This window comes from Vombatus ursinus, unplaced genomic scaffold (assembly GCF_900497805.2).
Source record: "Vombatus ursinus unplaced genomic scaffold, bare-nosed wombat genome assembly UNPS02010980.1, whole genome shotgun sequence".
Classification (NCBI taxonomy): Eukaryota; Metazoa; Chordata; class Mammalia; order Diprotodontia; family Vombatidae; genus Vombatus; species Vombatus ursinus.
Window position 1 is genome coordinate 705,860 of NW_020950758.1, and position 26,710 is coordinate 732,569.

At 50.9% G+C, this 26,710-nt stretch overlaps 1 protein-coding gene across 1 annotated transcript in view; it reads left to right on the top strand.

The window, feature by feature from the left end:
- Positions 1-26,710, top strand: part of LPIN1 (lipin 1) — a 71,786-nt gene that overhangs the window by 38,129 nt on the left and 6,947 nt on the right. The window contains exons 8-17 of the mRNA XM_027855624.1: positions 940-1,033; positions 1,676-1,866; positions 3,360-3,453; positions 4,798-4,867; positions 7,620-7,709; positions 10,682-10,761; positions 15,952-16,078; positions 17,583-17,731; positions 18,102-18,188; positions 21,699-21,851. Coding sequence (XP_027711425.1) covers positions 940-1,033; positions 1,676-1,866; positions 3,360-3,453; positions 4,798-4,867; positions 7,620-7,709; positions 10,682-10,761; positions 15,952-16,078; positions 17,583-17,731; positions 18,102-18,188; positions 21,699-21,851 — 1,135 coding nt within the window. The remainder of the gene's footprint in view (positions 1-939; positions 1,034-1,675; positions 1,867-3,359; positions 3,454-4,797; positions 4,868-7,619; positions 7,710-10,681; positions 10,762-15,951; positions 16,079-17,582; positions 17,732-18,101; positions 18,189-21,698; positions 21,852-26,710) is intronic.

Consider the following 26,710-nt stretch of genomic DNA (forward strand, 5'->3'; position numbering starts at 1 on the left):
TCCCCATTTTACAAAGAAAGAAACTGAGGCTCAGAGGAACTAAGGGACTTGGGAAGCCAGTGTGGCACTGAGTTAGCACGCTCTAGGGCTATGAGCTAGTGATGGGGTTTACGTTTTTAAATAAACTTTTATCATATTTTAAAACATGACAACTGTTGTTAGGTCGCCTACAGAAGGGGGCTGCAGGCGGGATTTGAACTCTTAGGCTACGGTTTGCTGACCTCTGGCATAGAGGATAGAGGACTGGCTTTGGACTCAGGGGGACCTGGGTTCGAATTCTTTCTTAAAGTCTGCCTGTGTGACCTTGGGCAAATCGCCGAGCCTCAGTTTCCCCAGCTGTAAAATGAGGGGGTGGGGCTCGACCTCTCAGGGCCCTTCCAGCTCTGAAGCCATGAGCCTATGCCAGGGGAGGGATCTGAACCCAGAACAAGTGTCAGTTATACTGTGCCAGGGACCTGAGAGAGGTGACCCCGGATGCTGGGGTCAGACCGAGTCTCACGGTCAGCGCTTCCTCCCAGGGTTGGCATTTGATGCTCTGTAAGGTCCCTGCTGATTCGGACATTCTGTGGTTCTCAGGTTCTACGTGTCTTAGTCAACACGCACCTACTATGAGCGCCTACTATGTGCCAGGCAAAGGGCTAAGTGCTGAGGTTAGAAAGAAAGGCAGAAACATGGGGGAGACAGCATTCAAACAACTGTGTGAACAGGCCCAGAGAGGGAGGACATCGCAGGCACGGGAGATGGCCAGGGAGAGCCCCCGGCGGCAGGAGAGCGGGGCCTGGGCCGAGGAGCATTGAGAAAGCCTTTGACTTTGTAGGAGCCCCCCCGGCCTCTTGGGAGCCCCCCCTGGCCTCGTGGGATCCCCCCCCGGCCTCGTGGGAGCTCCCCCAGCCTCGTGGGAGCCCCCGCCCCGGCCTGGCATTTCCCTTGTGTTTTCAGACAAGAGGAACAGGCACCTGGGAGCGGATGGCGTCTACCTGGACGATCTGCCTGATATGGACCCTGAGGTCGCTGCCCTTTATTTCCCCAAAAAGTAAGTTGGGACCTCAGGGGTTTTGCCCCGGGCTGAGGATGGGGGAGGGGCTGGCGGCTTTCTGGGTGACAAGGGAACACCCCCCCCCCCCCCCGCAGCCCCGCCCCCCCCAGCAGTGAGCGGGTGAGTCTTCTCTCCCACCCCCCAGTTTTTTTCTGCATCAGCGTACAGGATTTAAAATAAAGGCGTCACGGATCGTTAGCCTAGGTGTGGAGTGGACGTCAGTGCTAAGTTCAAGCCCCTCATCTTAAACTGAGGATGGTGAGACCCGGAGAGGTGATGGGGCGTGCCCAAAGTCATACAGATAACATGGAGTCCATGCTGCTTTTAAGTAGCAAAGCCAGGATTTGAACCCAGAGCCTCTGATTCCCACTTAAATACCCATTCTCCTGGAAAATCCCCATGGAAAATAGTTCTGGATCCCAAATCTGTTTGGATTGTTGGTCTCCATTTTACAGATGGGGAGACTGAGGCTGTCTGAGACGTGGGACTCGTCCAGGACCGGTAGCCTTAGGCTCCGGGAGCTGGAGGCGTAGGGCGTCCTCCCCCAGGGTGGTGATGCCCGCTGCTCTTCCGAGTCCTGGGCTCTGCAGGGGCCGGACGATGCTCACGGCTCCTCTCCGCCTTTCCTGTCCCTCTTAGCGGTGACGGCGGTGGCGTGGCCAAAAGCGGCAGCGAGGGCGCGCCCCGCTCGGCCAGCCAGTCCCCTCAGTCGGTGGGCAGCTCGGGCGTGGACAGCGGCGTGGAGAGCACCTCGGACGGCCCCAGGGACCTGCCCTCCATAGCCATCTCACTCTGCGGGGGACTCAGCGACAGCAAGGAAATCACCACGGGTGAGCCTGGCAGGGACCGGCTGGGCCTGGTTTTTGAGTCGAGGGCGCTCTCTGGTGGCTGCCGGCAGGAGCTGCGGCCGCCCGAGCTGGATCCGCCCAGCCTGGCAAGGCGTGCTGTGGAGGGGGGGCCCCGAGGTGCTCCTGGTTAGGGCGAACATCCCGCCCCCCAAAATTGGGACAGACTGCTCAGAGGTTTCAAGTCAGGGCCAGGGGTCGCTCTCAGGGTATTGGGGGGCCATTTTTCAGATAGGAGGTCACCATTGAGGTCCCCGTTAGTTTTATAAGAGAGCGAGAGCGAGAGCGAGTGAGTGTGTGTGTGTGTTTGACACAGGGCAGACTGAGACACAGAGAGAGAGAGAGACAGAGACAGAGAGAGACAGAGGTAGAGTGAGAGACAGAGAGAGAAAAAGACAGAGAGATGGAGGGGGAAGAGAGAGACAAACAGAGACAGAGAGAGAGACAGAGACAAACAGGTAGAGTGAGAGACAGAGAGAAAGAGAGACAGAGACAGAGATGGGGGAGCGAGACAGAGACAGAAAGAGAGACACAGAGATAGAGAGAGAGAAGAGAGGAGAGATAGATAGATAGGTAGAGACAGAGAGAGAGACAGACAGAGACAGAGCGAGCGAGCATACCACCCCGTGCTTGTGCGGACACTGACCCTGGGGACGACCTTGGAGATCGCCCGGGGCCGTCCCGCAGTGCCGAGGCCGCTGGAGCTGGTGCCGGCTTGGTTCTGGGTTCGTATCCCGGTTGGTGCTGTTACTTCCTAGCTGTGTGACTGTGACCGAGTTGGTTCATCTCTCTCTGCCTCAGTTTCTCCACCTCTATAAAGTGAGAGATTTGGACTCACTGTCTCTTTAAAGCAGCCAAGTCTAGTGTGTAGAGGACTGACCCTGGTGTCCGAGGAGCTGGGTTCAAATAGTGTCTCTGGGCCTCACCTCTGAAAGGAGGGGGTTGGGTTCGGTGACCTCCGGACCCCATTCAGGGCTCAGTGGTGACCCTGCAGGCAGCCCGAGGACTGAGGGGCGTCCCCAGCCCCCCGCTGTGCTCATGGTAACGGTTAGCTTTTCTGTGGTGTTTGAAGGCTGTCAAAGGACTTTCTTCTTCACCAGGGATCCGGGAGGGAGGTGAGCTGCTTCTGGTCATTAGTCCCCATTTCCTAGATGGTAATAACCGCTGACTCTGGATGGCCTCCCTTTGTGGTGGGCACTGGGTGAAGAGCTTCACGGCAACCTGGGAGGGAGGTGCTGGGATTATCCCCATTTTACAGATGAGGAAACTGAGGCAAACAGAGGTGAACTGCCCTGCCCCCAGGCACACGGCTACCCCCGCACATCGAGCCAGTGAGAAGCAGAGCTGGGATTCGAACCTGGGTCTTTCCCCCCATAACCCCACGCTCTGTAGCGAGGGGGATGTCGTCGTGCAGATCGGGGTAACTGGGTGAGTAACGTGCCTTTCCTTCTTCCCCACCCCACCGGCGGCTGCTGCAGATGAGTTTTTAGAACAGGAGGTGTCCTATCAGCAGTTTGTGGACAACCCGGCCATCATCGATGACCCCAACTTGGTGGTGAAGATCGGTAACAAGTGAGTTCCTGCCCTGCCCCTGCCCCCAGCTCGAGCCACGGGCGCTTACAGAAGCGTGTCTCTGTGCATGTGTGCGCTCACACTCACCTGCTGGGAAGGTGGCCCCGTAGGGAGGGAGCCAGCCCTGGAGCCGGGAGGAATCCGGGTGCCAATCTCGCCTCTGGCATGTGATTGTTCTGGACGGCTCCCTGAGACCGAGTAGTGGAGGAGGCGACGCCCCAGAGCTCCCGCCGCAGTTTGGTTTTATGTCCGTAGCCTGCTTCCTGCACTGGGCAGGGTTCCCAGGGTGGGCCAGCCTTCTGTGGGTGCAGATTGCAGCCCTTCTGTGGCCTCCCCGGGGAAGCTGGAGGCTCTGAGGGAGGTCAGGCGACTTTGTGTGTGTCCTGCCGTGGACAGGCCAGACCCCCCGCCTTGGAGGATGGCCGTGGCTGAGGAGGTCTGGCCCGGACGGCCTCTCAGATTCGAGGTGACCTTCCCGGGGTCACCCAGCTGGGGTCTGTTGGACTCTGAGGCCCTCGAGGGCAGGGAGTGCTTCATTCTGGTCTTGTTATCCCAGCCCAGAGAATGGCACATAGTAGGTGCTCTCTGCCCTCTGCCTGACGGCCTCAGACACAGATGTGACGCCCCAGAACGGCCCACGCTGATGGCGGCTGCACTCCCTTAGCCTGGGCTGAGTGCTGGGGCTACAGAGACAGCGCCCCCAGCAAGAGCTGTCAGGGGCTGAGGACCGCGGCCTGATGCTGGGCACGGGGACCCCCCCACCCCCCGCCCTCCCCAGAGCTTCTTCCTCTCTGGGCCAGCTGCATGGGCTAGGAAGGGAGGTGCTTTAGGCATCAAGCTTCAGTTCACGTTTTTGCTGCTTTTGTCCCTTGTTCAGAATGTCACTGGACACCCTTGAGGGGGCTGTGGTCATGTCCAGGGTCACAGGGACGGAGCTGACGCAGCTTCAGGCAGTCATTCGGCAAGGCTGCGTGAAGCACTCGCCTCTGGAAACACTCTGTGGGGGCCCCAGCCAGCCTGGCCTCTTTAGTGCCTCAGTCCATCAATTAAACCACAAGCATTTATTAAGCACCTACTGTGTGCTCTGAAGGAAGGATTTATTAAGCGCCTCCTATGTACCAGACACAATAGTAACCAGTACTGAGAACAGGAAGAAAGACAATCTTATCGGCATGGATCCCCTCCCCTCCCCGCCCCTCCCCCTCTCCAGGATAAATAAGGGGCAGTCTCAAGGGTAAGGCACTAGCGCAAGGGGGGTGAGTGAGGCCCCCCCCACCAGCCGGGGGAGGGGTGTTGGGCCCTGGCATTTAGGGGTCTCACCACCACCCGTTTCCTCTGTCTCAGATACTACAATTGGACCACAGCAGCCCCCCTCCTCCTGGCCATGCAGGCCTTCCAGAAACCTTTGCCAAAGGTGAGCTTTAACATGGAACAAGTGTGGCTGGGGGCGGGGGCCGCGGGGGCCGTGGGGGCTCCAGAGCTTCTTTCCTGAGTCACCGACACAGACAAGCTTTTGGTTTGTTTCCCCCAAAGCCTCCAGCCTTTCCTCCCTGGCGCCTCAGGCTGCAGGAGGACTGTTTGGGGACTTGGGGGCACCCCCCGCTCCCATCCTCTCACCCCGTCATTCAGTGGCTCCTGGGCCAAGCAGGGAGCACAGCCAACCCAGAGGCAGAGCCATCCCTGCCCTCGGGGAGTTTGTGTTTTGGGGGGGAGGTGGGCTTACCACATGGAAATGATTCCCCAGAAACTCCCCTGCTTGGCTTTCAAGGCCCTTCACAAGCACCCAGTCAGTGGACGCTGCTCTCCACCCGTCCTTTGCCTTTCTCTCTCTTCCCCATGCATGACCCTAATCTCCTGCCATCATGCCTTTGCCCTGGCTCTCCCTCATGCCTGGAATGCCCTCCTTCCTCACCTTTGCCCTGGAGAACACCTCTCTTCGAGAGACAGCTCAAGCACTGACATGAAGCCCTTGGGGATCACACCCCGCCCCGCTGCCTGCCCCCACTCCCAGCTGCCAGGGCCTCTCTCTCCAAAGCGACCTTGTATTTATATATGTGTGCAGATGGGGTTGTAGTGTGTCCCATCAGAATGCAAGGCACGGGTCAGCTAGGTGGCGCAATGGATAGAGCACCTGCCCTGGATTCAGGAGGACCTGAGTTCAAATCCGGCCTCAGACCAAACACTTGACACTTACTAGCTGTGTGACCCTGGGCGAGTCACTTAACCCCATTGCCCAGCCAAAAAAAAAAAAAAAGAATGCCGGGCACTATTTCTTCCTTTATATTCTAAGAGTTAACACTGTGGCTGGCACATAGTAGGTGCTTAATAAATATAGGTCAGTTGATAGATTGGGAAAATAAATATGTTATGACATGAGGAGGGAGAGGGTGGAAACAGCTAAGAAGATTGGGAAGGCTTACCATAGGGCCTAGCAAGTGAGCTGAATCTTCACTTTAATCCAACAAGCATTTATTAAGCCCCCACTGTGTACCAGGCAGAGTGCTAGGTATTGGGGAGACAAAACCACCCTTGCCCTCAAGGTGCTTGCATTTTATGATGGAGACAGCATATATAGCATACAGCCAAAGGAAAAAAATACACCATCATGTTGGAGGGAGCCGGTAGCAGTGTGGGGAGGGGATCAGAAATCACATGTAGAGTCAAAAAAAAATTCTGTTTGGTCTCTCTCTTTCTCTGCCTCTGTCCGTCAGCTTCTCCCCCCGCCCCCTCGGTTTCTCTGTCCTTCTTTCTCACTCTCCCCACTCTGTTTCGCTGTTTCTGCTATGTCTGCACTCTCTCTCCTTCTCTCTTCTCTCTTTTTCTTCTCTCTCTTCTCTCCTCTATTTCTTCTCTTTTTCTTCTCTCTTCTTCTCTCTTCTCTCTCTTTTTCTTCTTCTGTCTCTCTTTCTTCTTCCTCTCTCCCTCTCTCTGTTTCTCTCTCGTCTCTCTCCTTACTTGCCTGTGAAGCTAACATTTCCCTCCTGCATTGGTCTCCAGAACCCTAGAGATTTAAAGAATACTTACTGGGTAGAGGGAATGTCCTTCAGGTGTTTATACAGAGATATTTGGTTGTTAGAAAGGAATTAGGAAATCACGGATGAATATTTAATCATATATTGAAATTCATTCCCATCAGGATAAACGCCTTTCTTGTTTGCCTGTTGGAATCATTCTCTTTCTTCCCTGCTGACTTAGATGCTGCCTCAGCTCCCCGTTCCCCTGAGGTGGTGTCTTCTTCCTCAGTCTCTCCTGTTTCTCTTTTTGCCATACTATGTCACTCTCTCATGGATTCTAATCATTGCTGGTTCTTACTTAAGTCTATCACCTGCCTGCCGGATTGTAAACTCCTTGAGGGCAGGGCCGGTTTTCTTTTTTGCCTTTCTCCAGGGCCAGAGCACCAGGCATAACAGGGTCTCACTAAATCTTTCTAGTTTAATTAAACTGAGTTGAGTATAACATGTAATGTTAAAATTGAATGTCTCCCTGTTTCAGATTCAAAATTAGAATGAGCAGTTTTGTTAGAAGAGGAACAAATACTATCCAGGCATCTTAGTGTCATTTGAAACAATTTCCTTCCCATACCTCCTGCCCAATTCCTCTGAATCTCATTTTGTCCAAAGTCTTTTTGAGAAGAACGTTTGCAATCAAAAGAGCCTCCTCCACTGTGGGGCCCGAGGGTGGGGATTCTGGTCCCTGCTCTGCTCTCACACTAGTTAGTGTGAAGTTTTGGGCACTTACTTGGCTTCCCTTCACGGGGTCTTGGTTTTCCCTCTGTAAACTGGGCTAATGATGCTTTTACTGACTAACCTACCCAGTTGTTGCAAGCAGGTGGTTTATCCTGAAAACATCTAACCGTTCATTTATATGCTGCCTCACTTACTAATTTCTGGTGGTTTCTAATATTTTCTTTATTGGTCTTTCCCCTTTTTTTCCTTTTTTTTTTTTTGTTCCTTCCTTTAACATTTTCTTAAGTATTCATGCTTAAGCTACCTTCATATAATTCTGGACACCATTAAGCTTTGCTTTTCTAAGATTTACAGCCCCCAGCCTGTACGTCCTACTTCCTTTGGTTTCCATCATGTCACCTGTATGTTTTTTTGGTTTGCATGGAATGCTCTGTCCTTCCTTTTTGGTTCTGTTATTTATGTTCCATCCATTTGCAACAGGCCACGGTGGAGTCCATCGTGAGGGACAAGATGCCCCGGAAGGGAGGACGATGGTGGTTCTCGTGGAGGGGACGGAACACAGTTAAAGAGGTAAGCAAGCCTGGAAAATCTGCAGTTGGCTCCCAGGTGAGGGGACTCTGGACCTCTGTCCCCAGGCTGTTGCCTTTGGCAGAGTGTGTTTGATCACAAATAACCGCCCTTAGAAGGGATCTTAGATGTCTTCAAGTCCAATCCCTTATTTTACAGATTGAGAAGTTGAGGCCCAGAGAGAGGGTCAGATGGCTTGTAGATATTTGAAATAAGATTTGCACCAGGATCCTTTATCCGAGGCACTGGTGAAAAATATTCAACAGCACAGGGAAAAGGACAGATCTCTGTGGCGTTCTATTAGAGACCTCTTTCTATGCCAATAGTGCCTCATTAATGATTTCTCACTGTAGATGGTCATTCATTCGTTTTGGGCTGGCCCACATCTGTCTCTCTTTGTCTCTTACTGCTGTCTCTAGTCAGTCAGTTAGTAAGCATTTACTAAGTGCCTACTATGTGCCAGGCACCATGCTAAGTGCACGGTCACTCTGTCTTTTTCTGTCTGTTTCTCTCCACTCCCATAAAGATAGGAGAATCTTTCTCCAATGCTTTGCTGAAAATCCAGAGCTTGGGCATCCCTGGCATAGCCTTGCAGTATCCAGAGCCAGCTGGAGCCTGTGAAGGGTCTTCAGAAGAGAGCCAAGAACAATAATTTCTCCCGTTAGACTGTGAGCTCCTCGAGGGCAGGGACTGTCTTTTGCCTCTTTTTGTATCTCCAGCACTCAGCATGGTGCCTGGCACATAGTAGGCACTTAATAAATGTTTATTGATTGACTGACTGAATAATTTCCATTTCTTTATGGTCCAAAGTATGCAAAATGGGTTTCTGTCCTTCCTGTGAGATGGGCAGTAAAATGCAATTTGGTGTGGTCTTCTGGTCCAGCCCCACTTACAGTATCCTAGGCAAGTCGTCATAAAGCTTCTGCTTGAAGACTTCTAGAGGCAGGGTGCTCACTACCTTCCACTCACTCAACAACATTTATTAAGCACTTAGTATATACAAGGCACTGGGCTGGTCACTGGGAATTTAATACTGTGTCTGCCCCCTATAGATCTACTGGTAGGGAGTCGTCCATGTATACATATATAAGTAAATAAAGGTAGTTTCAGGGAGGAGAGAGCCTTGTAAAGGAGGGGGGATCAGGAAAGGCTGGCTTTGGGAGGGAACACCAGAGCTGAGCCTGAAAAAATGGTAAGAAGTGGAGGTGAGGAGAAGAGTTCTCTGCAAGCAGGCCAGCCCATTCCAAAGCCCAGGGTGAGAACATGATGGGGAGAAATACATCCAGAGAGGGCGGTGGGAGGCAGGTTGGCCAGGACAGACAGTAGGGAGCCTCTGAAGGGTTTTGAGTAGCGGGATCACGAGGAAACTTCTCTTGACAGGTGAGTGAGAGGAGATGGAGAGGAGAGAGGCCAGGAGCCTGCAGACTCCTTAGGAGGCTGATACATAAGCCAGTCAAGGGGTGATAGGCTGCAGGCTTGAAGTAGGGAGGAGACTGGGAGAGGTGAGAAAGGGACCTGTTTGAGAGATGGCATAAATGGAAGACTTGGCAGAGAGAAGAGATGGATTTAGGGGGAAAAAATGCAATGGCTTTGGGGAAGGCCAATGCTTGGAGCCAATGAGATGGATGGAGATCCCGCAATGGAGGCATAGACACGTAGGCGGAGAACGAAGAGAAGCAGCATCCAGGAGCCAAGGGAAGAGAGTGTCCAAGAAGAGGGCCTGGCCAACACGGTCACAAGCTCCCAGGTGGCCGGGAAGGGTGAGGACCCAGAAGAGGGCATTGGCGTGAGCCGTGAGGGAATTGCTGCTAACCTGGGGAGAGCAGTTTCAGTCAAGCCAAGGCGTCCCAAGTGAGTGGGAGGTGAGGGCACAGAGGCCTCGCCTATTGATGGCCCTTTTCTCAGTTCGAGGAGGTGATGACTTGAGTGTGAGAAGGGATGTTTGTGGCATCTGTGAGCACCCAGCTGGCTCAAAAGGATAGTGGGCTGGTAGAAGAAACAGATGGTCCGGTGTCCACTCACTACTTCAGGTCTCTGGCAGAGGCCTCCAGGGTCCTCCCTTGAGGATTTACAGAGAGAAAAGGGCAAGACCTATGCAAAGAGAAAGGTGTGAAAGGGCTGCAATCTTCACTGGTGGATATATGGGATCCACTGAAAGGTTTTGTGTGCCACTTCCTGTGACCTTTGCAAAGGAAGGAAGGAAGGAAGGAAAGACTTATTAATCACCTACTATGTGCCAGGTACTGTGCTAAATGCTACTTTTTCATTTGATCCTTACAATAAATAATGATAATGATGAAAACTAACATTTTTATAACACTTTACTATGTGCCAGGCACTGTGCTGAGTGCTTTACAATTATCATCTCATTTAATCCTCACAACAGGCCTGGGGAGGTAGGTGGTGTTATTATCCCCATTTTACAGATGAGGAAATTGAGGCAGACAGAGCTGAAGTGACTTGCCCGGGGTTGCACAGCTAGTAAGTGTCTGAGACTGGATTTGAATTCCGATTCTAGGCCCAGCGCTCTATCTACGGTGCCGCCCTGCTGCCCATGTAGACGGGTTAGAGTCTACCACTCATTACTTAATCTCTTTTGGGTAGACCTCAGTTTCTTCATCTGTAAAATGAGGGGCCTGGACCCAGGAACCTTGGCTCTCTTGTCTAGCTTTATATCTATGGCCCTAAGATTCTTTGGCCATTCCTGTGATACTTTCATGGGGGGGCGGAATAGGCAGATACACTCTTTAAAAAAGATAAATTTTCGTTGGTGTCCTTTGTTTCGAAATCCCCTTGATTTCTCCTTTTTTTTTCGGAAGAAAACCCGTGGGGCATTTTTCTTGCAGCATGGATTAGGTTCCTCACACCTCCTGGTGTTCTTATGGAAGGTTCACCTGTTCTTTGTCTTCTCTCGCATAGACAAACTCCCCTTTGGTCTGATGTAATTTCACTCTTGTTTGTCACCCCTCTTCTAGGAAAGCAAGCCAGAGCAATGCTTGTCTGGAAAGGGTCTCATTATTGGGGAGCAGCCATCCAAGCTAAACGCTGGAAGCAGGTATGACCTGAACTAACTTGGGATAGAAAGCAGTGGTTAGGTTAGACCTTACCCAACTGAGACATTAATGACAGTGGCCCTTTTCGGTGAGCTGATTTCATCCCTAATGACATGGGACCAATTCTTCTGTCCATCAAAGGAACATCACACAGCTGTGTATTTTTCTGTTACCACTTAGTAGTCATATGATTTTGAACAATTTTTCTCCTTTTTGGGGCATCGTTTTCTTTAACTGTGGAATGGATATAATAATCTTTGCCTGTCTGTCTCAGGATTAGGGTGAGGATCAGTTGCTATTGATTGACTGATTGATTCATTCATTCATTTATCCATTTGCTCCATATATCTGTTTAACACCTGCCATGTATAGAGCGCTGTACTTAGCCCTGGGTGGGGTGGGGGTGGAATTGGGGTTGCCGACGCAATCTAAGAGACTTGGTCTATGAGACTAATGGAGGGTGTGGCGCTCGTACAGGGAGCTATGACAACAACAATAACAATAGCTAACATTTCTATGGCATTCACTACAGTGCCAGGCACTGTGCTAAGTGCTTTACAGAATAACTTTGACGGGTAGGTGCTATTATTATCTCCATTTTGCTGATGAGAAAACTGAGGCAGACAAAGGTTAAGTGACTTGTCCAGGGTTACACAGCTAGTGTCAGAGACCAGATTTGAACTCAGGTCTTCCTGACTCAGGCCTGGCACTCTATCCACTATGCCACTTAGCTATAAGACACAGTATTATTTGATGAGTGCACTTGAAAGTTGTAAAACAGAATTCTATGTAAGGGCCAAAGAGGAATCATGGAAGGCTTCCTGGAGGTGGGGGTGGGGGTGGTGCATTTGAGTTGAGGTGTAAAGAATGGCAAGAATTTAATTGATAAAATGGGTTGGGGAGGCCATTGCCAGGGCAGGGAATAGAATGATTACAGACACAGAGATGGGGGGTACCAAGCCAGGAGTCATCCAATCTGACTGGCGTGTAAAGGGAGAAAGGAAATAGAGAAAGAAGATGGCGCCAATGAAGAGGGCCTTGAGTGCCAAGCAAGGGAATTTGAACTTAACTTGGTAGGCCACAGGGAGCCCTTGAAGAACTGCAAGCAGATCTCTCTATAAAGATGATTATTCTGGAAGGGTTGGGAAGGAGAGAGGAGGAAGCCTCGTAGGGTGCTCTCAGAGTAATCAGGTTGGGTGGTGATGCCCATTTGGGTTGGGGCAGGCATAATGGGAATAGTTAGGGGACAGATGGGGGCATACCAATAATGAAAAAAAACTTGTGTTTCTATAGCGCTTTATACATATGACCTCATTTTAATTAAATTCAGTGAACCTTTATTAAGTACCTACTATGTGCTGAGCCCTGGGGATACAAAGAGAAAAAAATGGAACAATCCCTGGCCTCCAGCTCTGGAGGTAGGGCAGGAATCAATCAGTCAATCCACAAACATGTTTTAATCTCCCATGTGCCAACAAACCTAAACCTAAGGAGACAGTCCCTGCCCTCGATGAGCTTATGTTCTCTTGGTGGGGAGTCAACATAAGGGTGTACAGATAAATAAATGCAGCACACACATACACATACACATATGTGTGTACATAAATTATGTTATGTATACAGATATATATACACTCACAATAAATGCAAAGGTTGTTTTTGCATGTGGGGATGGTGGTGGGACAGTAAAGGTCCATAAAGGCCTCAGGTAGGACGTGGCCTTTGTACTGAGCCTTGAAAGGAGCTGGGGGTTACGAGAAACAGGTGAGTAAGGAGGAGGTTCCAGTCAGTACAAAGGTCCAGCAGTGGGAGATGAGGAGCATGATGCTTGGCAAATTTCTGGTGGGTCAGTGGATCTTCAGAATTACCTCTCGTGAGGTAGGTGCTCTCATTGTCACCACTTTACAGATGAGGAAGCTGAGATTTGGAGAAGTCACACGGGTAGAAAGCGTCTGAGATAGGATTCGAGCACAGCTCTTTCTACCTCTGGATCCAGCCCTATCCACTCTGCAGGAAGTAGAATCACCAGAACTTGGTAACTGAGCGGCTCCAAGAGAGGGGAGGGAGGCAGAAAAGCCTGAAGAGTGAGTTCGCTCCAAGTTGACGGAGAAGTTCGAGCGTGTGTTTTGATCCCGCCGGTCAATATTGGTGTCTTTGGCCACTGAGGTTCATCGATGTGTGTTGGAAGTGAGGGTAATGCTGCCTGAGGGCGATGAGGAGGCCCTTCTGTAATGCACGGTGGCAGGAGGAAGATGTGCAGTGAGAAGAGAAGGCCACGATGGGCTGTGAGAGCAGTCTTCATGGGTTTGAATCAATGCTTATCATCTGGAAGAGGCGTGACCCTTGTCCTGCTTGGCCTCTGAGGCAAAGTCTGGCTTCATGTCGGGAGAACCTGTCAGGAGTAGCACGAGGGAATGGTGCGGGTGGCCTTGGGAATGGCTACTTGTGCAGGCTGCCGTCATGGGGGTGCTGGGTCCAGGATGGATCAGAGCCAGTGCTCCCTCCAAGCTCAGAGATCCTGTGATTCTTGGAAAAGCCATTCCAAAGGTCAACGGCTTTTCTGTCTGTCTGCCATTTGGGGTCATCTGGGTAGCCGCTCCTCTCCACAAAGCAGAAGGAATTTGGAATTGGTGTTATTTTGAAAACGAGTCAAGAATTAGCGGTTTGTTCATTAAAGGGGCAGGGGGAGGGGGGCATTTAAAAGCTTTGTACTTAATGCAGCTGCTCCTGGCTCCTCGTCTTCTGAAGAAATGACAGGTTCATGTAGCAGATTAAAAGAGGTGTTGGAGGCTTTCCCTAATTGCCTGGCTTGACTGACAGAACACCTCCTGAAGTCCTATAATTGAACAAACAGCTCATCACCATCCAAATAAATTAAAATGCCATTAAAATGTGCACTGTGACAAGTTCAAACTTAGCTACTGTCAGGCGGAGAGTCTGAGCGCAGAGATTTCCACATGGCAGGATTCTGCCTGAGGGCAGTGCCTGCTCGGTATATGGTAGGTGCTTAATGGATGCCTGTCGATCTATTGATTGATCTTTAGGGGGTCTTATGGCTGGAAGGCACCTCAGAGGGCTTCTGGTCCAACTCCTCCCTGGGCAATGATACCGTTCAGTCCAGTAAACACTTATTAATCACCTGTTGTGTGCAGAACACCATGAACGACGCCTGGATGTTGGGAAAGCTGCCAAGTTTATAGTAAGTGGTTTCTTCACGGAGCAAGGGCACAGACTTAGCTACTGTGATCCTACAAAACATGGGGTCATGGTTGTGCTGGAAAGTGACCTCAGAGATCGTCTAATCCAATTGAGGCCCAGAGAGAGGTAGTGACCTTCCTAAAGTCACACAACTAGGACTTGGTTGAGCTGGGACTTGATCCAGGGGGTCTAATTTAGACTGGGAAGGGACCTTTCCAGAGTCACCTAGATCAACTCCCTCTTGTAGAGTTGAAGAGATTGTGGCCTTGAGGGGGCACGTGAGGTGGCTGAAAGATGTGGAAGTGGCCAGGATTTGAACCTGGGTCCTCAGACTCCCAAGGCCCTGTGTGCCTGGGCCACGTGGCTTCTGCCTTAGCCGACGGCCGGCTGCACATCACCGCTTATCAGCCCCCGTGTCTGTGTTTTCTCTCACTGGGTTCTGTCACTGACAGGACATCATGCGGCCTCGCCTGAAAAAACAGGAATTCAGGAGAACAGATGGCCGGAGCAGACAGCTTGCTCTGGCGTCCCGGGAGAGAGGCACCCATCCGTCTGCCGCCGCCAGCGCCGCTCTCCTTCCCGCTTCTAAGTGTTTCACCAGAATATCAGCGTCCTCCAGCTGGGTGAGGCTGAAGCCGAGGCCTCCTGACTGGCCCGTGCACTTGGCCATCGATGGTCTGTGGGGACGAGCGTCTCAGACAAGCAGGCTTTGAACTGTTTCAGGCCCAGAGGGTCGTCCTTAGGGTTCATCCACGCACCGATGCCAGGCACCGCTCAGTGTGCTCTGCACCAGGGAGACCAACTCACAGCCCCTGCCCTCAAGGAGACGACGTTCTGCTGGGGCGAGCTGGCCCGCAGTGGGCTGGCGCACCGAGCTCCTGTCCCTGGACGGCGGACCCCTCATGGGGGAGGCTTGTCCAAGTCTGGGTTGGCCTCGATGTCCCAGAGGTCCCTTCCACTCTGGCGCTCTGTGCTGCGTCGTGGTTTGCCGGGGAGGATGCCGGACATGGAGTTGGGAGGACCCGCCTGGGTTCGCGTCCTGCTTCTTCCGTTTCCTAGCTGTGTGACCCTGGACAGATCCCTTCTCTCAGCCTCAGTTTTCTCATTTGTAAACTGTTAAAAAAAAAATCTATAAAGAGATCATAGCACTCTCCTGTCAGAGCTGTAAGGATTCCATGAAACACTTTGCAGACTTAAAGAAAGATGTGAATGTTGGCTGACCATGTCCCATGTTGGGCTTGATGTTCAGTGAGCCGGTCAGTGGGCTCTTTAGACAGATTTCTGTCCTGCCTTGTACTTAGGAAGTTGGCCCGTTCGATCCAAGTGTGACAATTAACGTCTGTCCCCATTCGTGTCCCTCTTATTGGATTCAGCCCACATGCCTTTGAGACCTTTGTGACCCTCTGACTGCCTTGGTTTCCTCATCTGTAAAATGAGGATGATAACGCACCTGTCTCTCGGGGCATGACCAAGGTGAAACACTTCCCTAGTGCTTGGGAAACCTTAGCGAGCTGTGTCAGTGCTGGTGGGTGTGCGTTGTTGCTACTGCTGCTGTTGACTGACCAAGGCAGAACTTGAATGCAGGTCTTCCTGGCCTTCTTTCCTCCCTGTCCCCTCCACACTCCGTCAGGTGCAGGGGTGGAGGTCTTCAGCGGCCTCAGGGCTCCTTCTAGCTCTGAGATCCCTTAGTTCTGGGTCCAGGGAGGCAGATTTTTGCTCAGGCCCAGAAAACGCTTTGCTGCCTTGGGTGGGGGGCTGGTCTTGATGACCCTGGAGGACGCTTGACCTCTTGAGTCCACAGAGCTTTCCATTCATTATTTAATGTCAGCGCCCTCCCCGTTACAGAATTCTCTTGCAGTGATGGGGGCCAGTCTGTAGAGAGACAAGCGGGGTGGGGGGGAAGGTGGTCTCACTCCTCCCCACCCTCACTCCCCCGGCCCCGCCTGGTGGAGGCCTCCGGGCTCCCACCATCATGGGTGTCTGTGCCCCTCCAGGATGAAGGATGAGTCGTCCTCCAGTGACGAGGACTCCGTCACGGCCAAGCAGTCCAGCGCCAGCCTCCACGCTCTGATGTCCAACGTCAGCTACAAGAAGACGCTGCGCCTCACCTCGGACCAGCTCGTGAGTCTGCCCTCGTCCCTCCTCTCCGTGTAGATGGTAAATAGCGGTAGTCACGCAGGACACTGTCCCGATGGTCATTCTGGTGAGGCCTCGAGAGCCCCCTCCGAAGCGTGTTGTGACATGCAGAAAGGAAATGCGCAGGGGTACCAAGGAAACCGATTATATGGAAGCCAATGAGCATTTATTGAGCTCCTACTGTGTACCTGGCACTGGGTATCCAAAGAAAGCCCATAGGCCGTCCCGTCCCTCAGGGAGCGCACACTAGAACAGGGAGGTGCACAAAACCAAACGTGGATTTACCCAGGAGAAGTAGGAAGTAATCCCCAGAGGGAAGACGCTAGAATAAAGAGGGATTAGGAAAGGTCTCCAGTGGAAGGTGGGATTTTAGCTGGAAGGTGAAGGAGGCAGGGAAGCCAGGGGGAGGGGAAGAGGAAAGGCGTGGTGGGGGACGAGGAGTGGTTTGTGCCAGGGACAGCCGGGAGGATGGATAGAGGAGCTCTCTGCCTGCCTGTCTGTCTAAATATAAATTCACGGACCCCAAGTTACGAATGAGAGAGAGAGAGAAGAGAAGATGGACACAGGGAGACCGGGGGGAAGGTGGGGGGGGGCTGGGGAGGGGAAGGCAGTCAGAATTCCACTGGAAGGACAGTGTGAGGACAGCTCACCTACGCCCCTCCCTGGTATGGGAATACTCCTCTCTAGGAGACTTGAACACTCCCCCCCCCCCCCATCTTTGGCCCCCCCTCAGTAGAAGTGGCCCCCGGGTCTTCACTCGACACTTTCTGGTGATTGGGATCCTCCTGTCTGTGTCCCTGCCTCTGTCTCTCCCTCTCCCCTTCTCTTCTGTTCTCTCTCTCTCTCTCTCATACACACCCCACCCACCCACACACACACATATGTAACCCATTCATCTTGTGGACGGCTTTAATTTCTATTAAATGCTTCCTTACATATTCTGTTCTCAGAATGGCCTTCTAATGTCTGTGGGCCTCAGTTTCCTCATCTGCAAAATGGGGGCTTGGACTCTGGTTTCTTCCATCTCTGGTCCTGGAACTGAGGAGCCTGGAAGCTTCCTCGGGCTTTCTTAAGAGCTAACATTTACATATTGCTTTCATTTGTAAATCACTGTACCTGGTAGCCCTTTGTTTGAATCTTGCCTCTAGAATTTTTTTAAAGTAAATTTTATTGATGACTTTTGTTTTCAATTCCCTTGTGTTTTCTAATGTATCCCTCCCTCTTCTCCTCTCAGTGAACTCTTCTTATTATAAAGAATAAGGTAGGTGCTATTATTATCCTCATTTTACGGATGAGGAAACTGAGGCAGGCAGAAGTTGAGTAATTTGCCAAGAATCACAGATCTCATAAGCATCTGAGACAGGATATGAACATAGGTCTTCTCACTCAGTGTCTAAATTCTTAGCCCAGGGTCTGGTACACAGTAGGCCTTAATAAATGCTTGTGGGATGATTGGTTGATTGATAACCGTGCCCCTGGTGTTTTTCAGAAAAGCTTAAAGTTAAAGAACGGTCCCAACGATGTGGTTTTCAGCGTTACCACCCAGTACCAGGGCACCTGCCGCTGTGAAGGCACCATCTACCTCTGGGACTGGGATGACAAAGTGATCATTTCTGACATTGATGGAACCATCACACGGTATGTCCACCAAATGACGTGCTTGCCTGCCTGAGGTAGGGGCCCCGGGGCTGCCCTTCTCTCTCAGTGTATCCTGGTGATTTGGCACAGTGATTTCTTGAAGGAGCCCCAATTCAGAGATGCTTGTCCGGTGTTGCTGCTGGCTGCTCCCTCTCAGGGCATGATGGATGCACCCTGCTTGTAGCAGGGTGTACATTTGATCACGTTACCCTTATGGCCAGAAGGAGAATTGCCTGGGTGAGTAAGGGGGTGGGAGCTTGGTTACCTGTGCTCAAAGGGCAGGAACCCTTGCCAGGGTGAGTGACCGTTGGACAGCATACCTCCTTCCCCTTTCACCTCTCCCTTGACTCTCTCGTTCCTCTCTTCCTAGATCTGACACGTTAGGGCATATTTTGCCCACGCTTGGCAAGGATTGGACGCACCAAGGGATTGCAAAGCTCTATCATAAAGTCAGCCAGTAAGTGTTCAAGCATTGGTCCTTTCCCCCTTACCCCTCCTTGGTGTCAGCATGCCTGCATAGCTAATGCTCTGTGTGTGATGTCTGTCTTAAAAAAATTAAATTAAAATGTTTTTTTTTTCCAAGTAATAGTCATTTATTTTCTTTCCCACAATGAAAAAAGAAAAACAAAACAAAAAACCTCTTGTCATAAATATGCATGGTCAAGCAAAACAGATTCCTGCCTTGCCTATGTAAAAAACTCAGTCTCCTTTTTTTCTTTTTTTTGCTTTTTGGTGAGGCAATAGGGGTTAAGTGACTTGCCCAGGGTCACGCAGCTAGTGAGTGTCAAGTGTCTGAGGCCGGATTTGAACTCAGGTCCTCCTGACTTCAGGGCCAGAGCTCTATCCACTGCACCACCTGGCTGCCCTGCAATCTCCTTCTTAAAAATAATAACTAACATTCCTGTAGCACTTTCCTGTCATTCATGGCCATCGCCTCTTTGTGAGAGGGCGCGGCCCGCCCGCTCTGTCAGGGGGGGAGTCTCTCACGGCCCCCCGCGGAGTCTCAGTCTTTCTGAGTTGTTTGTCCTCACAGTGTGTTGTGAGTACAAACATTTTCTGAAGCCGTTCTCTTGGTCATTTTGCCATGTTCCTGTACTCCAATTTGTTCTGCACTTTCCCAGGTGATGGGCACCTACTCAGTTTCCAATTTTTTTGCCACAACAAAAAGAGTTATCTAATGTAATCCAATAAATATTTATTAAGTGCCTACTGTGTGCCAGGCCCCATGCTAGGTGTGTATATATGTATGTATATGTGTATGTATGTATGTAAATATATGTGTGTGTGTGTGTGTGTATATATATATATATATATATATATATATATATATATATGTATCTTTTTTTTATATGGAGGGAGAGCCTACTAAGTGCCAAGAGGCACAGGATATGGTTCCTGCCCTCAAGGAGTTTGTGGTGTCCTGGGGCTGGGGAGGGCTATGGCACATACGCGGTCAGTGGGGGAGGAGGGGCATTAGCCTCTCAGGGGACCAGGAGTCTCATGGAGCTGAAATTTTGAAGGATGTTCAAGGTTCTAAGGCAGGACCCCGCTCCGGGCCCAGGGGTGATCTATGGGAAGCATTCCAAGGTGTTTTTAACATGTTTGCCGAGCGACTGAACCAATGAGAACCAAATCGTGAATGCCAAGTCACCAGAAGGAGTGGCTGCCGGTGTGAAGTCCACAATGAAGTGCCCGTGCACCACCGAGAGGTTGGACGAACAAAGTCAGAAACGTCAGGCAGGGCCAGTTTTTGACTCTCGAGGATGACGCGTCCCTCTCCTGGGCGGGGAATGAAGACAGAGCGGTCCCTTGTGTGGGTTCAGCGGCTGTTTTAAGCTGAAGGTGGCTTACCAGATGACTTCTCCAGAGGCCGTTGGAGTGGATTGGCACAGATTGCCTCTGAGGAAAACGTGCTGGAGGAGGATGCCTCCCGTCACCGCCGGGTCTCCGTGTCTCCTTCCTGAGCAGATGGGCTCACTGCCCCCGGATCTTTTACCGCACAGGTTTTCAGCAGTGGGGTATAGTAGTCAGGATGTAAGCAAAGGTTTGTTCTGGGACACAGTTCATGGCACGTAGGAGGTGCTTAGGAAATATCTGTTGATTGAATGATTGATTGATTGACTGATTGGTGGGTAGAGGTCTCAAAGAGGCCGTTTTAGGCTTGAAGTTCTGAAAAATTTCACAACAAGGAGGTAGTGAGATCCCCGTCACTAGATGGCTTCAAGTGGATGCTAGATGACTGCTTAAACGGTATGTTGATTTTTGAGGGTGGATCAGACCGTACAATGTTCCTTCTGGCTGGGAAAGATTCCGAGGTTCTGTGATGACCCTCCCTGCCTGGAGGCCTTACCCCACCTGGGCTGTGCCTGGCTGGCCCTTCACATCCTTTCGGTGTTCTTGTAAGTCTTCAGCAGGGCTGGAGCTTTCTCCGGTGCCTGGCCTGAGGCCATGCACAGATGGGCTCCTAATCAGTGTCTGAGGATAGGCCTCGGCCATTCTTGGCACGTCAGACCTGGGATGGGCCTTGGAACAGAGATGAAAATGGCCCCTACCTCCCAGGGGTGTCGTGAGAATCAGCAGAGATGGGGGGCGCTTTGGGAAGGTTGAAGTGCTCCGTGTTACGCGTTACAATTCTGAGCTGCAGGGCTCTTGGAGCAAAGATCATTAGGGTCTATCAGGGAGCCAGCCTGAACTGGCTCGGGTGAGAGCTGATTGTTAAATGTCCAGTGTAAGCATTTATGCCTCAGGAATGGGCAGTTGCAGAGAATCCTACAAAGGGCTGGCTTATTGTGTGGCTGACTTCAAGACTTAAGAAAGTGTTAATAATGCTGATTAAGCCTAAAAGTGGTGTTGCTAGATTTTTTTTTTCCTGAGGAGACCTCCCCATTGTAGTGGGAGTTTAATAAATAGTGTTTTGAACTGAGTTGACCCAGGGATGTTGGAGCTGGAAGGGGCCTTAGAATATAAGCCATGAAAGCTTGAAGAGACTGTAGACATCCCCTGATCTACTCCCTTTATCTTTCTTTTCCTTTTTTTTTGGCGAGGCAATCTGGGTTAAGTGATTTGCCCAGGGTCCCATAGCTAGTGAGTATCATTGTCTGAGGCTGGGTTTGAACTCAGGTCCTCCTGACTCCAAGGGCCGGTGCTCTATCCACTGCACCACCTAGCTGCCCCTCTACCCCCTTTATCTTCTTGGTGAGGAAACTGAGGCCCAGGAAGAGTGACTGGCCTGACCTCAGCAGGCTCCTGGGGTCGAGCTGGGAATAGGCCCAGAGCCCTCGGGGTCCAGCTCAGGGCCCCTCCTGCCCGGCCCTGCCCCCTGACCAGGCCATTCCCCACACCTACACCCAGAACACTCTCCGCTCTCGGGACCGTAGGGAGCCCAGGATTTCCTTCCCTTCTTCTTTGATCTGTGTTGGTCATCTGGGTGACTGCTGTGTGCTGCTGGCTGAGTGACCCTGAGCAGTCACGTAAGCCCCGGCTTCCTCATCTGTGAAATGGGGGCAGCTACAGCACCTACTCCCGCGATCGCCGTGGTGATCAGTGAGAGGAGCACGCAAGATGCTTTCAAAGCTTAGGCACTCAGAAACGTCAGCTGTTATTGCTAAGGGGCCTCGTTTTATTTACCATGGACATCAGTAGGTATGGCGTATTGATTATCTCACATCTCTGCATGTCTCACATCTCCATACAAGGTAGGGCTGGGCCTGATCCAGACTTTGTTCTCACCCCAGAGCTGTTCCCCAGGGCTCTGCACACAGTAGGTGCTCACACATGCTTGTTGATAAGTGCTGTGCTTTCTGGAGATTTTGTGAAGAAACCTTCTCCGCTGCCCCCACCCCTTCCCTTTTCATTAGCCTGGGAGAGGCAGCTGGACTCCCAGTGGGAGTGGGAGCTGAGCTGTGCTGGCCGTCCCGGGGTGGGGGTCATGGATGTGACCGCCTGGTTCCTTCTCGCCCTCCTGCAGAAATGGCTACAAGTTCCTCTACTGCTCGGCGAGGGCCATCGGGATGGCGGACATGACGCGAGGCTACCTGCACTGGGTGAACGAGCGGGGGACCGTGCTGCCCCAGGGCCCACTGCTGCTCAGCCCCAGCAGCCTGTTCTCTGCCCTGCACAGGTAGGAAGGAGCCCCTGGCCTCGCTCGTGCACTCTGATTTAGGGCACCGTTGCGAGAGTGGGGGGGCGAGGGACCCTCCTTAGGGAAGGCTCCAGGGGGGTGCGAGGACCACACATATGATGGGGAGAGGAGGCTGGAGGAGCGGATGGAAGGGGGGTGCTTAGTGCCAAACCTTAGCCTCCCAGCGCCCCCTTGCCTTTCCTCCTAGGATCTGTGTTCGAGTCTTGGCTCTGTGATTGTCTGCAAAGCCTGGAGGGAGGCTTTTAGGGGGCTCAGAATAGAATGGGAGGGCTTGGGATCCTTGAAGTCCTTCCATGTAGAGGTGCCGTGATTGGGCATTCTGTAGGCAGATTTCAGTTCAGTAAGAGAATGTTGGCTCTGGGGTGAGAAGACCTGGGCTTGAATCGCGGCCCTGGGCCTCAGTTTCCCCATCTGTAAAGTGAACAAGTTCTGCTAGAGGAAGCCCAAGGTCCCTTCCAGCCTTGGTTGGGCTGCTCCAGGGGGTCCTGGGGGCTCTGCCCCGAGGCTGTGGTGGCCTCAAGCTGCCTTCATCCTTGGCTGGGAGAGCTAGGTGATGTTTCAACATTCACTTCCATGTGCTTTTGAGTTTTCAATCTTCTCCCCCTCCCTCCCCACCTCCCCCCCCAAGACAGTGGGCAATCTGATATAGGCTCTACATATACATTCCTATTAAACATATTTTCACATTAGTGATGTTGTAAGCAAGAATTAGAACCAATAGGAGGAATCACAAGAAAGAGGAAACAAAAGAAAAGGAGAGAGAAAATAGTATGCTTGGATCTGCATTCAGACTCCATAGTTCTTTCTCTGGATGGCATTTTCCATCACGAGGCCCCTGGAGAAGTCTTACATCCTTGTATTGCTGGGAAGGGTTAAGTTTATCAATATTAGTCATCACACAATGTGGCTGTTACTGTGTATGACATTCTCCTGGTTCTGCTCACTTCACTCAGCATCAGACCATACAAGTCTTTCCAGGTTTTTCTGAGTCTGCCTGCTCATCGTTTCTTCTAGCACAATAATATTACATTACATTCATATACCACGACTTGTTCAACTATTCCCCAATGGATGGGCATCCTCTCAATTTCCAATTCTTTGCCACCACGAAAAGAGCTGCTCTTAAGTATTTTTGTACGTGTGGGTTATTTTCCCATTTTTATGATCTCTTTGGGATGCAGCCCTAGAAGTGCTATTGCTGGGTCAGAGGGTATGAAGAGTTTTATAGCCCTTTGGGCATAGTTCCAAATTGCTCTCCAGAATGGTTGGATCATTTCCCAACTCCACCAGCAATGCATTAGTGTTCCAATTTTCCCACATCTTCTCCAACATTTATCATTTTCCTGTTTTGTCATGTTGGCCAATCTGATAGGTGTGATGTGGTACTTCAGAGTTGATTTATCTAATCAATAGTGATTTAGAGCATTTTTTCATATGACTATAGATAGCTTTAATTTCTTCGTGAACTTCCTGTTCATGTCTTTTGACCATTTATCAATTGGGGAATGACTTATATTCTTATAAATTTGACTTTGTTCTCTTTGTATTTTAGAAATGAGGCCCTTATCAGAGACACTGGTTGTAAAAATTCTTTCCCAGTTTTCTGCTTCCTTCCTAATCTTGGTTGCATTGGCTTTGTTTGTGCAAAACTTTTCAATTTAATGTAATCAAAATTATCCATTTTGCATTTCATACTGTTCTCTATCTCTTGTTTGGTCATAAATTCTTCTGTTCTCCATAAATCTGACGGGTAAACTAGTCCTTGCTCTCCCAGTTTGCTTATAGTATCAGCCTTTATATCTAACTCATTTAGCCATTTTGACTTTATTTTGGTATGCTGGTAAGCTGTTGGTCTATGCCTAATTTCTGCTGTACCATTTTCCAGTTTTCCTAGAAGTTTTTGCTAAATAGTGAGTTCTTAGCCCAGAAGCTGGAGTCTTTGGGTTTATCAAGCAGTAGATTACTATAGTCATTGACTACTGTGTCTTGCATACCTAACCTATTCCACTGATCCACCACTCTATTTCTTAGCCAGTACCAAGTAGTTTTGATGATTGCTGCTTTATAATACAATTTAAGGTCTGGTACAGCTAGGCCACCTTCCCTTGCATTTCTTTTCATTAGTTCCCTTGATATTCTGGACCTTTTGTTCTTCCAGATGAATCTTTTTGCTATAAAATAGTTTTTGGTAGTTTGATTAGTATGGCACTGAATAAGTAAATTAGCTTAGGTAGAATTGTCATTATTATTATATTAACTGGGCCTACTCATGAGCACCTGATGTTTTTCCAATTATTTAGATCAATGATTGTTTTTTAAAGGGGGATTGACCCTTTCATGCCCTTCAGAGGTCAGAGGGACCTGGGCAGCCAGAGCTGAAAGGGAATCTCCTGTTGTCATAGAGCTGAAAACTGGCCCCGGACCCTCCATCATGCTCCTTACCTTCTCCCCACAAAGCTGCCTTGGCTCTGAGTGGGGTTGCTGAGGGGCCTGGCGGCTCCATGTTCCTGGGAAGGGCTGGCTCTCCATGGCTCTACCTGGCCCAGTGTTGTGGAGACCCCCCCCCCCCCGAAATGGCCTTGTCTGTCTGTCTCTCCCTTTCCTTCTCCCTCCCTCCACCCCTTCCTTCTCCTCTCTCTCTCTCTCTTTCTCTCCTCTTTCTCCTCCCTTTCTCTTCCTCCCTCCCTCCTTTTCCTTTCCCCTCTCTCTTCTCTGTCCCTTTCCCTCTCTCTCTTTCTGTCTCTGTGTCTTTGTCTGTTTCTCTCTCTGTCTCTCTCTCTCCCTCTCTCTTTCTCTGTCTCTGTCTCCTTCTGTCTCTCTGTTTCCCCCTGTCTCTGTCTCTCTCTCACACACACACACACACGCACACATACACACAGACACACACATGCACATGCACTCGCACACACACTCACACACACACACCCATGCATGCACACACACTCACACGCACACACACTCACACACATACGCATACTCACACAGACACACACATGCGCACGCACACACACTCATGTACACACACACACTCGCACACACACTCACATGCACACACCCATGCATGCACACACACTCACACGCACACACACTCACACACATACGCACACACACACATACTCACACAGACACAAACATGCGCACGCACACACACTCACACACACACACACGCACACACATACGCACACAGACACACATGCGCGCGCACACACACTCACACGCACATACCCACGCATGCACACACACGCACACAGACACACACACACGCACACACACACACACACACATGCACGCGCACATCCCAGTGCTTTCTGGCTGTCTTGCTCTCTCTGTGTCTGAAAGCGTCAGTCCAGAGCCCCTGCTGGGCCGCAGACATGCGTGAACCCCCCCTCCCCTGCCGGGGGCAGCCCTTGCTGCTGAGGGTCCCTGGGTCTCTGCCGCTGCGCGCCTTGCTCCAGCGCCAGAGCCCAAAGGACAAGCACATGCTTCCAGAGGAGAGGACGCTTCGTCTGGTCCGGTTACCTGCTCCCACACCCAAGAGCCATCGTGGCTAGCAAACTGAAGGAGAAATCCAGGTCATCAGTGGGGTTGGCTGCAGCCCTCAGTGGATGGTCTGCGAGGAGTTCTTTGGTCTAGAAATCCCATGAGACAAGGTGCTCTGTGCCCTCCCACTCGGCATACTGAGGGGCGCTCGACACAGCGCCTTGAGGTTTGCAGGGTACTGTAAGGGCCCGAGGACGTAGGCACGATAGTCTCCATTTCATAGATTGGGAGACTGAGGCTCAGACGCGCGAGATCTGAACCAGCTTCCTGACTCCAAGTCCAGCAGTGGCCGAAGGACACCTCTTTCCCCTCATGAAATATCTTTAAAAAAGTTTTTTTTTAGGTTTTTTTTTTAAATTTTAATCTATTGCACCTGCTCAGAAATATGAGTCAGATTCTTCCCACTGATTAAGGCATTATCTAGTTGGGTTTTTTTTTTTTGCACTCAGTGGTATTTTATTTAAAAAATGTTTGTATTGAGTAAAATGTATATGTGTGTATATGCCTTATTTTTGTAATCATCTTCATTTCCGCAGAGCTCCTTCCTCCCTTCTCAACTCCCCGAGCCTTTCTTCATCTAGGAGAGGGCCTTGCTTCTGTCATTTCCTGGGCCTGGGGAGTTCCCGTTGGAGGGAGCTCCCTCCAGCCATGCGTGCTGGCAGGGACCTTGGAGAGGTGGAGTGACATACCTTTGGTCACTTGGCTAATGCACGTCAGGAATTGAACGCAGGTCTTCTGGGCCCTGAGCCAACTTTGTATCCACCAGGCCGTGCTTCGTCTCAGTACACAGTTACCAGGAAAGGATAATTGATTCAGCCAAACCAGCCAACATTAATAATTTCTGACTGTAGACAGTATTCCACACCGTAACCCCCACCTCCACAAAATACTCTTTAATAACTAGAGTTGTCCTAGAGGGGAATGGGGCTGTCTTGGAAGGACTATAAGCTCCCTGAGGGCAGGCACTGCCTCTTTTTGTGTCCCCGGCACACAGTAGGTGCTTAATACATGTTTATTGAATTGAACTGAATTGGTGGTGAGCTCTGGGTCTGTATTAGAGAGGGTAGGGGTCAGACGAGATGGCTGTGGTGGCCCCTACCTGCCCTGACTTTTGGCGATTTTGTATCCCCCTGCCGTTAGATGGTAAGCTCCGTGAGGGGCAGGAGGTCCTTGTACCCCCAAAGGCAAGCCCAGGGTCGTGTGTGTAGAAAACGCTTCATCCCCCTTGGTTGCTGTTGAAGGCTCTTCCCTCTGCAGGGCCCGGAGCTGGTCCAGACCAGACACCTCCATCAGGATGC